The sequence below is a fragment of the Ziziphus jujuba genome, chromosome 8 (assembly GCF_031755915.1).
Source record: "Ziziphus jujuba cultivar Dongzao chromosome 8, ASM3175591v1".
Lineage (NCBI taxonomy): Eukaryota > Viridiplantae > Streptophyta > Magnoliopsida > Rosales > Rhamnaceae > Ziziphus > Ziziphus jujuba.
The window spans coordinates 4,262,855-4,278,137 of NC_083386.1; the positions used below are offsets into that span (position 1 = coordinate 4,262,855).

The 15,283-nt window shown below is 33.1% G+C and overlaps 2 protein-coding genes and 1 pseudogene across 2 annotated transcripts; 2 read left to right on the forward strand and 1 right to left on the reverse strand.

The window, feature by feature from the left end:
• Positions 1 to 9,390: 9,390 nt before the first annotated feature.
• Positions 9,391 to 10,356, forward strand: LOC125421334 (cytosolic sulfotransferase 15-like). The gene has a single exon (XM_048470006.1). The coding sequence runs from the start codon at positions 9,391 to 9,393 to the stop codon at positions 10,354 to 10,356; it is 966 nt and encodes a 321-aa protein (XP_048325963.1).
• Positions 10,357 to 11,165: 809 nt separating this feature from the next.
• LOC107412850 (cytosolic sulfotransferase 15-like) lies at positions 11,166 to 12,171 on the forward strand. Its single transcript, XM_048470007.2, has 3 exons — positions 11,166 to 11,512; positions 11,659 to 11,774; positions 11,933 to 12,171. The coding sequence occupies exons 1-3, from the start codon at positions 11,166 to 11,168 to the stop codon at positions 12,169 to 12,171; spliced, it is 702 nt and encodes a 233-aa protein (XP_048325964.2).
• A 1,728-nt stretch (positions 12,172 to 13,899) lies between these two features.
• Positions 13,900 to 15,283, reverse strand: part of LOC107428645 (cytochrome P450 84A1-like) — a 50,284-nt pseudogene continuing 48,900 nt past the window's right edge.

A 15,283-nucleotide genomic window follows, 5' to 3' on the forward strand; every position in this document is an offset into this window, starting at 1 on the left:
GGCCATATCCGCCCTCTTCCATGGCGGAGATTGATGTAACATCCTGTCCTGAAGTACATCGGAATTTTTGCATGTTGACCAAGGTTGACTGTTGACCGAGTGGGTCAAAAATTTGACTTTTTGTTCTGGATGGAATTTGGCATTGGCTGAAGCACCGTTGTGGAGTACACATCGACTTGAGTCCGTAGACTAGTAGCACATCGAAAATAAAGCTACGGTTTGAAAGTTATGAGTTAAACAAGTTGAGATCCAAATAGTCCAAGGGGTGCCGGAGTTGACTTTTTATTCATGTAAAGTTGAGCTTTAACTCATATATGGTTGTGAAGTACTCGTCGATACGAGTTCATAGACTAGTGGCATGCCGGATTTGGACATGTTGTTTGAAAGTTATGGACCTGCAGAGTCTTCCGAATACCATAATATTTTAATATATTTTTTAATCGAGTGAACAGAGTGTGTCACATGTTGTGTTCTCAGCCAATCCCATAAGTGAACAGTATCACCCACGGGTGGCTTTTATTTTGGCCAAAACACATGTGGGCCGGGGGGAAGAGAAAGAGAGAGAGAGGTGGGACCACTACCGGCCACCATCTATTTGCCATTTTCCAGCCACCCTTTTCGTACACACGCTACCCCAGCTTGAAGCCCACCTGAAAACCGACTGGCCAGCCAAAAATCACGGCCAATCGACCACTGACGCGCCCTGATCGATGGGATTTCCTATGGCGGTGCCAAATCATTCTCTGGTCGATTTCTCCCAAACCAGACCTCCGTTTGCCTCACCGCTGATCCCGTTGAGTCACTCGTTCCCCGAGCTACCTTCCCACCAAATATCATGACCAATGGCCACCGAACGCACCGCCGGCAGTGACGGGTTCCGGTGACCACGGTGGCTCATCGGGAAATCGATTTCCGGCGAGTTCCTAGTTGAATTGCCTCTCTTCTCCCACTAATTCCAACACCCTGAACCCAAATCCGGTGTCCACTTTCCTCAATTCTTAACGGATTGTGAGAATCGAAGGCCTAAAATTCGATAGCTTTCCAGTGAGATTCTGGCCACCACGGGTCCGATATCCGAAAAGTAAGACCAGATCCATAATCCTTGATTCACAAGCTTCGATTCGGTATATCATTCGTAAATTTTGGTTGTCATTTGTGTTCGCTCCCCAGGTACCCATTTGGGAGTTACCTGACTAAAATATTAATATAATTAGTTTTGTGTATTGTGGATATTTTAGGTGCACGTGTGGGTAGTGGAGTTGATCCTATAGAGGATCTCGATTGATACACGTGCTTGAGGTGAGTGACCCACCTTCAAAATTATTTTTGGTTGATTAGTCATATTCATTTTGTGTTAATTTAATATTTAGAAAACATGCTCATGTGGTGGAATTTATTTATAATTGTAGTAAATTTGTATTCTCAATTTTGGTGATTTCTTTTATATATATATATATATATGCCTATTGATGCTAAATTAAGGTTTGGTTTATTAAAGAAATTCTTGATTATTATTATTATTGTGATTTAATTGAATTTATTACGCTCGATCAAGGTGTTTCATTAAACTAATTGTACTTGAATTCTAGATGAATTTTAATATTATTTTTGGCATGATTTGATTTTAAAGATTTCAAGAAAAATATTTGTTTAAATTATGGTGCCTTCAAAATATATATTTATGCACTTGAAATATTATTTGATTGATTTTATGATTTGGGAAAAATTACATATATATTATTGATGGATTTATACTGGTGATATTAAAGAAAAATATGGGATTGTGAATTTGAAAAGCAATATGATTCCCACAGTGAGTTTTGGAAAACTGGCTATTTTAATAATAAATTTGGTTATTTATTTTAGACGCACTTATATAGTACTGGTGTTCTGTACTGTATATGTGGATGAGCGCGCAAGTTGTAATGTCTCCCGTGAGTTGCCATTGGATTAAGAGCAGACAAGTTTAATAATGCACATAAACCGCCCCCCTCCATGGTTGGGATGACAGTTTAAGCAGTGACGCTGTGGGGACGCCGAAGCGACTGTATGCAAGTTTATCTCTTTAACCTCCTACCAGACGGTACTCGGGACGCTGGGTATCGTAGGGCATAACTAGTATATTGTAACACCCCGTCCCAAAGTACAACGGAAATTTTCCAACTTTGACCGAGGTTGACCGTGACTGTTGACTTTGACCGTTGACTGTTGACCAAGGGGTCAAAAGTTGACTTTTTTTGACTCGGATGGAATTGTAGGTTGACTGAGGTTGGCACGAGTTCGTAGACTAGTAGCACGTTGAAAACGGAGCTATGGTTTGAAAGATATGAGCAAAACAAGATTGAGGTCCAAACTGTCCAAGGATGCCGGAGTTGACTTTTTATTTATGGGGAAATGAGTTTTGACTCATATATGGTTGTAAAATGCTCGTCGATACGAGTCTGTAGACTAGCAGCACATCCGATTTGGACATGTGGTTTGAAAGTTATGGACCTGTAGAATTTTTCAAATACTGTATTATTTTAATATTATTTTTAAACGTGTAACAATGTGCCACGTGTGACTTAATAAATGTGACCATGTGTCACCATGGTGAGATGCCACATGTCAACCATGTTTAATACCATATTATTTTATTATTGTTATTTTATATAATAATATTATTTTTAATTTTATTTAATTATTTTATTTTATTTTTCCTTTTTATTTCTTTTTTTCTTTTATCTTTCTTTCTTTTCCCCACGTGGGAAAACACCTTTCTCTTCTTTTCTTTTCCTTTCCTTTCCTTCTCCTTCTCCTTCTTCCCCGAGCCCGTCAAGCACCAGCAAGGATTTCTCTCTCTCTCTCTCTTCCCTTTGACTCTCTCCCCCTTTCTCTTTGACCGATCGTTTTGGCCGAATTTCAGTGGCCGGACGGCCACACGCGCCGGCCACCAGTGAAGCCCAGTTCCCGGTGACCCCGACCTCCAAGTTTCCAGGCCAGACGCCGCCGGACGAGCCCAGATTGGGCCGGTGAAGTCGGCGGCGGCGGGTTAAGTTTTTCGGGTGATTCTCGCCGTTTTCGGCCAACCCAACTCACCCCATACTTCTATCCCACCATTTTCGACCCCTCTGAGTCCATTTCTGGGGTTAGATTGCCCAAAATCCCCACCATTTGAGAGATCCCTCAAGTTTAAACTCGGCCAAAGCTTTCCGACCAAATTCCGACCACCGCTGGTTGAATTGAGCTCAATGGAGGTCGGTAATGTGATCCTCATCTCACAAGCTTTTCATAGACATATAATTTGTCAATTTTGGTTAACGTTTGTGTTAGACCCCCCGGGTACCGAGTATTATTTATCCGAATAAAATATTATTTTATTTGACTGTGTGTGAATTATTGTTCTAGGAGCACGTGTGCGTCGTGGAATTGATCCCATGGAGGATCTTAGGTTAATTTCGTGCTCCAGATGATGACCCACCTTCAAATTAATTTCGGAAATTAAATTTGTGAACATTTTTGTGTGAATTGAATGTTTGAAAGTGATATTTTATGTGCCAAATATTTAGTGGTTTTATTTGTGAAAATTTGATGCCCAATTGAGTGAATCAAAATATTTATATATTAAAAAAATATTTTGATTCAAAGAATTTTATGAAATTGAATTGAAATTATTAATTATTAAATTAATTTGTTGGAATATTTCATAATTGAATATTTCCAAAATATGTTTATGTGTTCAATATCATGAGAATTTCTATCTAGAATGGTATTGCTAATTCATAATGTTTTTAATATACGTTTTGGTGGCAAAAGAATATATTTGGAAATTAAAAAAAATTGTGGTTTGATTTATTGTAATTATTGCTATGGTTATTAGTTTTAAAAATTATTTTGGGGTATAACATAATATATATGTGTTCGTATAATTTGGCTTATATACCATTTTATTGAATGTTTGGATTGTGCATATAAAAATATTTGCCTTATTAAATATGAGTTGTCATTTTACGTAAGGTTTGAGAATGTATTAAATGATTTTATATTCTAATGGGTTCATAAGTGAACTTGGAGTAGTTAAATATTTTGGTATTTAAATTGAGATTTTAAATCATTTTGGAAACTATTTGTTTTGAAAAACCAGATTGAAAATCATATAATTTTAAGCACGATCAAATATTTTATAATTTTAGGTGCTTAAAATTGGTTTATGGTGAATATATTTCACCGTGGTATTTCTGGTTTTCGTATGAAATGATATTTTGAGATTTTGAAATATTTGAACTAGCGGTTGAACTTGACAATTTAATTATGATTATGATACAATAGGATACTGTATCGGTTATTTTAATCGATGTACCATATAGTACCAGAGTTTGGTTCAGTATTATATTACAGCGTGCTGGGTTTAGCATGGTGCCGTGAGGTTGGTATCATCCAACGGTTTATTATTGCCACAGACCGTGAGATCGGGTACGTCCCGACGGTTTATTTATTATTATTCCCATAACACCGTTCATATATTGAGGATCGTGAGGTGGGTGTATCCCACGGTTTACAGATTGGTACGTCGTATGGTACATTGTATATGTTGTATTTAACGTTGTTTTTATTAATTACTTCAATTGGAAAACTTAATACAAATTTTATGGAATTTTATTATGTTTTTGATTTCTTATTTATATTAGTGTTTTAACAGTGCATTTCATCTTGATTTTTCTATTTATATTGATTTGGTGATTTTGAAAAGATCTTACTATGTTTTTACCATTTATCTTAAATTGAGGTTTTAATTTGATTTAATTTTTCCTTTACTTAATTCTTCAAGAAATTAATTCATTTTAATTAAACAATTATTTCATGAATTGTTTTAATGTGAGTTTTATTAATATTTTGGTATTAATTATTATGACATGGATTAATTATTAGTAACTGTTATAAGTTATTTTTATTTCAATTTATTCATTATAAATTTTGGATGCTCGATTTATTATATTTTATTGGATATTTAGTTGACTAATTGATTCCTTGGTTTTCGGGAAATAGAAATAGCGAGTTTTGCGAAAATGTTTTAAAAAGGGAAACTTTTCCAACGGAGTTAATGGTGAGGGTTTTGAGAGAAAATATTATTTTCAATTAATTATTAATTATTATTTATTATTAATTATTATTACGGTTATAATTATACAGTAGATAGGGTCACTCACTGAGATGATTAACATCTCATATTTCTGAATTCCGTTCCCCTAGGTACCAGGTTTGGGAGACGTTGATCGTCCGGGGCGAGCCGACGTCTCAGTTCTTTGCCAAAAGTCCAAGAAACATTTCTTCCCTTTTCCTCTTCATTTTGTATTGCTCCTTTATCTGACATTGTATTAATTCCACATTTATTTGTATAATGCTCTATTTACTGTATTGGACATTTAGTTGTTAATTATGTACTGATTTACTGTTATTCATTTGGAATGCTGCAAAATTGTGGAATCAAATTGAATAATGTGAGAGGAATAAGAGGATGTATATAGAAGTGTGTTTTCAGTGCAGGAAATTTATGGTAAGTCCAACCCTTAGGGGAGGTTCTGCCGGATTTCCATTGGAAGGTCCGGTAGGGTTTCCCTGGGATCAGGGCTTGTCTAGGGTTCCGGTGAGGAATTTTGGACGGGTCCTGACAATATAGTATGGTGCATCAAGTATTATTTTTCAGATATAAAATTCAAATCGTAAAGTTTTAAAGTTGTATTTAAATTGTTTTATCACCTATTTCCAATTAGTATTTTCTAAAATGTATTTATTCATATTTTATGTCAATTATTTTAAATCAATGTTTTTAGAATGCATCTTTCCATATTTTTTTATTATATAAATTGATTGAATATTTCAAAATGAATTTTATAATATTTTTACCACTTACTTTACATTATTGTTTGTAATTATTTTAATTATGTTTTTGACACTGTTTATTTTGATTTATTAAATCAAATTTTACGAATTATATATTGAATTTCACTTTTATGTTACATTTCTCTAATGCAAGTATTTTAAATTATTTTATTGTATTTTATTCGTATTTGGATTATTTAATTAATTATTCCTTGATTTTTGGGGCATAAAATATTGGGTTTTGTGAAAATGTTTTAAAAAAGAGAACCTTTCCAACGAAATGAATGGTGAAGGTTTTGAGGAAAAATATTATTTTCAATTTATTTGTTTATTTATTCTTAATTAATCAAGTGTACTATGATTATTATTACTATTATAATTATATAGTAGATTGGGTCACTCACTGAGTTGATTAGCATTTCATATTTTTAAATTTGTTCCCCTAGGTACAAGGATTGATAGACATTCATTCGGAGCGAGCTTGACCTTCGTTGCTGTTGTGTTTCAAGTAGTTCTCTTTCTTTTTATTTATTTCTATTTGTAATATTTCTTTCTATCCTTTGTTGTATAACTTTCATACTTAATTGTACCCTATGATGCTTTATATACTATATTGGATATATTTTATTAAATACTGCATTTAAGATGTTATATGTAGAAGTGTGTTTTCAGTGCAGGAAATTTGTGGTAAGTCCAACTGTAACAGTCCAGACCACCCGCATGTGATATTGTCTTCTTTGGGCTTGGAAAATCCTCTTACAATCCAGCCCTTAAGGTTTTGTCAAAACGCGTCGCAAGGGAAATGTATCCACAGCCTCTTATAAGGCGGGCTTCGTTCTCCTTTACAACCAATGTGGGACTTCACAGACCTTCTCAATTTTAGAGTACTCTAGAGGACAGACAAGGGAAATCAACAATTAATGTGAAAAAAAACAAGATGCTAAATGATTAGCATAATCTCCAACCTCACCTTTTTTATAAAGGTCAGTAACAGGAACGCTTAGAATTTTTGCTTCCTCCATTTTTTTCAGCTCAAGATATATACTTCAAGTTTCAAAAGCTGCAAAGCATTAACATGTCTTTAATTAACCCTTCTTCTTTCTTAATTGTAAATGGGAAACCCAAAAACATTGCTAATCTTTTCAATTGAAAGATTGTATTTTTACTTCAAATATTCATTAGTCATAAATATAACATTTTCTTACTTCTCTAAATTACTAGCTACCCAATACCCCAAAGGTCTTGCTTAACTACATTTTTTTTAGATTTTTTATATCTTGTATCTACATTGTACATCTAACTAATAAAAACAAAGTGGTACATATTCTTTTAATGGTGGAGAACAATGCCGTCCATTCTTGATGGTTATAAGGCCATAAAACAACAAATTAATTGGCTTTGATGACAAATTGTACAGTGACACATAATAGAAAATGAAGTTTCAAAATGGGTTGGGGAGGAGAGTGAATCTTATAAAACTATATTAATTGACCGAATACCGCATAAAACTATTATTCATGTAGTGGCCCCCATATCCTTCAATACCAACCATGTAAGACTAGTGAGTTTTGAAAGATGTGAAACAAAAAAAGGCAACATTAATAAACAATATGCTAAAGTAGATTTTGAAGGATATAAGACAAGAAAAGGTAATATAAGTGAATAATATTTTGAGATAGATTATGATGATGAGGTGAACTAGTGTGATGTTGTTGGGTGAGTGTAAGCGGGTGTGAGGCACAGGCAAGTTATTTTGTTGGCAAAGGTTACTTGATATCCAATCTCATATTGTCTCGGTATGGAACGCTGATGGTTCAATTATAAACTAAACACTCTCTTAACAACTAAGGTCTTTTAAAAGTTGTTAATTTTAGAGTTTGAAAAAGAAATCTATAGTTAAGTGTGTTCTATTGTAAGCAATTTTAAAATGGGTGATATCTTGTGAAGTCTGAATAAAAATCTCATAATATGGTGGATAAATGAGAGACAATATTGGTGATACATGGGTAGGACATTGTAAATGATATCAAAGCTTGTACTTAGCTAGAAATATACCAACAAGGATGTTATGGCCCAAAAAAAGGTATATTATTATTATTTATAACAATTTCCCTTTCTCCCTCTTCTTCTCTCAGTGTCTTGAATCCATAACCTTTTAAGTGTGGATGTGATGGATATACTAATTAAGCCAATCTCAATTAATCAATTCAAGAATTTAATCCTGGTATTCCATAACAGTCATCTACCTCATTCCTAAGAAAGAAGTTGAGAATAAATAATGTATGAATAGTTAAAAAATTAGATTTTACCATTAGACCACTTTGCTTCTAAAACACTAACAAATGCAAATGAATTATGTTTAATTGTTCCATAATTCTTAAAATAAAAAAACGCTGTATGTATGTGTGTGTGTGTGAATAATGATATGTTGGCAAAATTTTACAAAAAAGAAAGATATGTTAAACAATTTCGACATAAGGTAAGAATGTATTAATGTATGATAAGGTATCAAGTGTTAAGAAACCTAAGGTAAGAATGTATTAATGTATAATAAGGTGTCAAAGCGTTAAGAAACCTAAGATAAGAAGGTACTGACCTGAGATTGTCACTTTAATAGTAAAGTGGGCAATTCAAGCAATCCCATTAATCAATAATTTTTTGGTGTTTAACTTGTTTACATTTATATTTGGTTGGGCTTGGAGGTTGCTTGATACACACACACACGTGTGTTCAGACTGTGGTTTGGTTTGAATTGATACGGTTGTTGGGCTTCAGGCTTCGGTGTAAAAGCAATTGGTTGGGCTAAAGATCATGCTCTTTACAAATTTCTTATCTACTTTTATAGCTAGGATGATCTTTGGTCTCTAGTTTTCCTTCTCCAATTTTTTTTTTTTTTTTTTTACTGGCATTTTTGTTCATCTTGAAAAATAGTTATTTCATTTCACTTTCTTTTTCAATATTATTTTTAAATGTGATGTTATTATTTTAATGGTAAATAAAGATAAAAGATAACAAAAAGAGGATGAAAGATCCCGATATCATTTTGTGTATGGTAACTCTAATTGAATTAATTAATCATCAATTACTTTAATATTAAATATGTTGACGTAAAAGACATAAATGAACATTACCGTCAGTGTAACAGTTAATTAAAATAATTTTTTTTTTTTTGCTTTATAAGAATTAAATAATAATTCTTGAAAAAAAAAAGAATTAAATATATGCTTTATTAAATTGAATATAAATCTCCACAAGTGCTACAGGTTCTTATCTACAGTTTATACAAAGTAACTCTAATTGAATTAATTAATTATCAATTACTTTTAATTTGTTGATGTAAAAGACTTTAACGACACATTGCCATCAATGTAACAGTTAATTAATATATGAGTTTTTATTTTTTTATTTTTTTGGGTTATAAGAATTAAATATAATTCATTAAAAAAAAAGAATTAAATATATGCTTTATTATGTTGTGTATAAATCTCCACAAGTGCTGCAGTTTCTCATTACCATTGTGTTAATGCAAATATGGAGAGTTCTCAGAAAATTAAAGAGTCTGAAGAATTGCTTCTCAGCCTTCCTAAAGCAAAAGGGTGGTTAAGTCCTGGTCTTTCCCTATACCAAGGCTTTTATTGTCCATCAAAAATTGTCCCAAACATAATATCTTTTCAAAACCACTTCCAAGCTCATGACCAAGACATCGTTCTTGCTTCCAAACCAAAATCAGGAACCACCTGGCTTAAAGCACTTGCATTTTCAATCGTTAATCGAAAGCGTTGTGATCAGCTTTCAAACTGTGCCTTGCTCAAATCAAACCCACATGAACTTGTACCATTCATGGAGTTTTCTTTGTATGCAAATAACCAGCTTCCTGATTTTAGTACCATGTCTTATCCAAGGCTGTTTTCCACCCACATTCCTTATGAATCATTGCCGGAATCCATCAAGCAAACCAATTGTCGAATCGTCTATATTTGTCGAAACCCTCTTGACATCATTGTCTCACATTGGCATTTTGCAAACCAGGCTTGTTTGGAGCATAACACACATTGGACTGTGGAGGAGTTTGCGGAGGCATATTGTAAAGGAGAAGAGGCATTTGGGCCCTTTTGGGACCATATGCTTGGTTATCACAAAGTGAGTAAAGAGAATACAAACAAAGTGTTGTTTTTGAAGTATGAGGAGCTGAAAAAAGACACATTGAATCAAGTGAAAAAGCTGGCAGAGTTCATAGGGTTTCCATTTTCTAAGGAGGAAGAGAGCCAAGGGATTGTTGAAGAAATATTAAAGCTTTGTAGTTTTGGAAATTTGAAGGAATTGGATGTTAACAAGCATGGGAAATTTATGCCATATTTTGAAAATAAAAGCTATTTTAGAAAAGGTGAAATTGGTGATTGGGTAAACCATCTTAGCGATTCCATGGTAGAGAAATTGAATAAGGTGATCCATGAGAAATTAAATGGATCTGGTTTGACATTCAAGGAAAATTGCTAGGTTTTCTTTTATCCAAAGGAGTGCAAAAAACCATAAGTTAAGGTTTTTAATTATACATGATTTTTTTTGGGAGAAAAATTATTTATAAGAAATGAAAATTAGTAGTTTATGTGCTTAAATCAATTTCCTTCTATGGTTGAAAATTTGAACACGTTGACGGGGGAAGTATGATGGTTCTGCCTAGTTTTCAAATCAAAACTCATAGAAAAGTAAAACATTCCACTACTTGTCATGTATTTTGCGCAAGTTATGTATATGACATAGTTATATATGTGATCAGTGGATGACTCAATTATTGGCTGCCAAAATTCTTTTTTCTTTCATTTTTGGATCTTCCTAATTTATTCAAGTTATTGAATAGTAACGCTTCGTAGTGTACATATATATATATATATATATATATAATATATCTATATATATATAGAGTAATGCTGGAGACACTATTTAATTATTAATAAATTTAACAAAAATTATGTCATTAGCTTTAAAAAGAATAAATATTGCTAAATATAAGCAAATTAATTAATAACATATATATACTTAGTAAATATATTTGTATATTAAATAGGCTTATAGTGTTAATCATATATTGTGTGTGTGTATATATATATATTGAATCAAAAATAAAAGATCCTTCATTGAATTAATTTGACAAAGTACTCCATTTTTCTTTTTTCTTTTTTTTCCTAAAAATATTTATTCATAAGAAAACAAAACTTCCTTAATAAATAAAAGGAGGACTTGTTCATAAAGAAGGAACCATAGGTATCCCATATGTTCTATCTAGTTAGCTAACTTGTTACTTGTACATGGAGAAGAACAGAAACTCCCAAAGCTTCTCTTCTTCAACCAGTGAAGAGGATTACAAAAATGGTATTGAGAAGTTGCTTAATATACTTCCAAGAAAGAACTCAAGTGGCATTCCCCTTTGTCAATACAATGGCATTGGGTGTCCATCTTCTGCTATCCACGGCATGATCCCATTTCACCAATTCTTCCAAGCTAACCAAAATGATATCATCTTAGCCAGCCTTCCAAAATCCGGTATGACGTGGTTGAAGGCCTTGATCTTCTCTATCGTGAACCGAAATCGCTACGCACTCAAAGATAGCCCTTTGCTTACCACTCATCCACATGATCTTGTGTTCAGCGTAAAGTATAAACTTTATAAACTTTACAGCCATGGGTTACCTCGAAATCTTGACCAACTTTCTCAACCAAGAATTTTTGCCACTCAACACATTATGCATCACTGCCACATTCAATTATCGATTCGAATTGTCGAATTGTTTACATATGTAGAAACCCTTTGGATAATTTTGTGTCTTATTGGCATTTTTCTCGTGCAACTAAGAATGTAAATATAAAACCAGGTCCTATTGATGAATCATTTGTGAACTACTGTGCAGGCTATCATGGTTTTGGACCCTTTTGGGACAATATCGTGGGGTATTGGAAAGAGAGTTTATAGAAGCCAGAAAAAGTACTATTTATGAAGTACGAAGATTTGAAGGAGGATATACAGTTTGAGATAAAGAGATTGGCAATGTTTTTGGGGTTTCCATTTATCCTGAAGGAAGAAGAGAAGAAGGATTGGTAGAAGAAATTTCAAGGTTGTGTAGCTTCGAACATTTGAACAGTTTGGAGGCAAACAAAAATGATGTATTCAATCGTGGAATCCCTGTGACTGCCTATTTTAGGAAAAGTGAGGTTGGAGATTATGCCAATCATCCTACACCTTCTATGGTTGAACTTATTAGCAAGGTTATAGAAGAAAAGTTTGCCAACTCTGGCCTAGTATTCAAATCAAATTAAGCTCAAAAACAATTTGTACGGCGGTTTAATGAATTTCTTGATCTTATTTTTAAGTTGTTTAAATTTTTCAATGTTGCTTCATTTAAATTGAGCTTTTGTTGCGCTTTACCATGGTTATCTTGCTATAGATTAATGAATTGGCGTTGCCAAATAATGTTCTTGTAATAATTTCTGCATTTATTTAGAATTACTCAGAAAATAATAATAGTATTAGAACATAATATTTGGTCAAATTGGGTATACCTTATTTATGAGATTTTAAAATAAACGTGCATATATATATATATATGTCCGTACTGTACATAACTGGGTAGTCTCACATTTCCAACTTCCTAGAGTACTGGAAAACTTTGTTTGGTACATGGCTGATTAAGTTGATTAACTATTAACTCATGCAATACACTTTACAATGTTTTTTTTTGGTCAACAATAGAACGGGTCCATCTGAAGGTGTATTTTCAGTATTTTTTTGTTTTTTAACTGAGCCAATCATTTGAATGCCAATACTATTTAAATTGACAATTCCAATGAATGGTAAATGTTATAAAGTCAAAAAAAAATAAAAAATAAAAAAAATTAACATTAATTTCTTGGAAGACATCATCTCTGTGTCCTACATGTATAATCGGACACGCACAATTATTTTTACTTTTATTAATTAACATCTATATGCATGGATGGTTTAATAGTAAAAAATACTAGTTTTAAGATAATAATTCTAAATTTTAAATCTCAATAATAATAATAATAATGTACAATCAGCACGGCCATTAATAATAGGGAACCTAGGTGAGGTGCCCATCTCTTTTTTTTTTTTTCCTTTTTTTTGGGTTTTTTAATTAATTTTCATATATATATAATATCCTGTATATTGCCTTTTCAATTTCATCGGTTAAAATAAAAATTTGCCTCTTCTCAAATTGTAAATTTCCTTTCCAATTTAACCAATTTTGACACTTCCTTTTTTCCTAAAAGTTTTAGTGATACTTATCAAATCTAATGGCACACATTATCTCTATTAAAGTGGTAAATATTTTTAGCATTAATATCGGTAAAAAATCCTACTTTACAGAATTTTTATTTTATTAAAATTTTTATTGAAAAATGCTATTTGTCATTATTAAAAAACCACTACTAATGGGATCTACATGTTAGGTTGCAATTTAAATAGTTATTTTAATGGATTTATTTTTAGAATTTTAGTATAAAAAATTAATAACAAAATTAAATATATGTTTCCAATTAAAATTTATAATATAAGGTGTTAACCATGATTAAAGATGACAAATAACAAGGCTGTTCTTTATTTATATTAAAATTGTAGTTAATAAATTGCAATCAATTAATTAGAGTCTTAAATTAAAAATTAAAAGTTTAGTTGAATAAGAGAAAAATTATAAATTATCTTAACATATCATATAAAATATTTAGACTTATTTTTAAAAAAATTATAAATATTTAGATTTTGTGTTTATCATTTGTATGTAATGGTGTTGTATTTCCTGGGTCCACCATAGTTAATAATTGAGTCTTTTTTTTTTTTTTTTTTTTTTGGGTACAAATCAAGAATTCATCTCATTATTCTGGATGTATTTCCTGTATCCACCACTGTTAATAATTCAGTCTTTGTTTATTGGTATAGATTAATAATTCATCTCTTTATTCAAAAGTTTTTAACACGGGATGTACCAAACTCCCACTGAGAGATATAAATTTGGATGAATTCCGTCATGACAGACGACAGAACACGCGTTTAGCAGGCACGACGATGAGCTGACTCGCCCTGGGAGCGGTGAGTCCGAACGTGTCGGTCATGTCGAGCTCACTGGGCTTCATCCCTTCGGGCAACTCCCACCTAAAACAACGGAGGAGATGTCCAACAGCCATTTCCACTATGAAGAGCCCAATTTCCATTCCCGGGCTAGATCTCCAGCCGGAACCGAATGGTATGTACTCGAAGTTGCTTCCCTTGACGTCTGGCACACCATGTTTGAGAAACCTTGAGGGCTTGAAGCTCTCAGCCTCGTCCTAGAAGCTTTCGTCCCTACCAAGTGCCCATGTATTGATCATTACCTGAGATTTCTTGGGGATGAAATAACTGCCGACCTCGGAGTCGTTCGAGGTCTCGTGGAGGAGCAAAGGGATTGGCGGGTGGAGTCGGAGACTCTCTTTGATAACACATCTCAGGTAAGTCAGTTTCTCAAAGTCAGTCTCTTGGATTCTCCGATCAAGACCCACTATATCGCTGAGCTCTTGTTGCACCTTCTTTAGGTCACCTGGGTTTCTCATAAGCTCCGACATTGTCCACTCTATCATCAATGCTACTGTCTCTATCCCACCGAACATCAAGCCCTGCATTCAATTCCTTATTATAACATACATATACATTTAAATATAAGAAAATTCTATACATAGATAAACGTAGGATGCCTTGTATTTTTGAGGGGGTTACATGTAATCATCACATATTATTATATATAACCCATGAAATTATGGAGATTTTCCTAATGATAGAAAAATTATTTAAATATATATAATCATTTTATATTGGGCGATGTTTGGTAGTTATGTTATCCGTAGTGTAACATCCTGTCACAAAGTACAATGGAAATTTTCCAACTTTAACTGAGGTTGACCGTTGACCGTTGACTTTGACAGTTGATCGAAGAGGTCAAAAATTGACTTTGACTCGGATGGAATTCTAGGTTGACTGAGGTACCGTTACGAAGTACACATTGGCATGAGTTCGTAGACAAGTAGCACGTTGAAAACGGAGCTACGGTTTGAAAGATATGAGCAAAAAAAGATTGGGATCCAAACTGTCCAAGGGTGCTGGAGTTGACTTTCTATTTATGGGGAAATGAGCTTTGACTCATACATGGTTGTGAAGTACTCATGATATGAGTCCACAAACTAGCGGCACGCCTAATTTGGACATCCCGTTAAAAGGTTATGGACCTGCAAAGTTTTAAAATACTATATTATTTTAATATTATTTTTAAACATGTAACAGTGTGACACGTGTGACTTAATAAATGTGACCATGTGTCACCATGATGAGATGCCACATGTCAACCATGCTTAATACCATATTATTTTATACAATAATGTT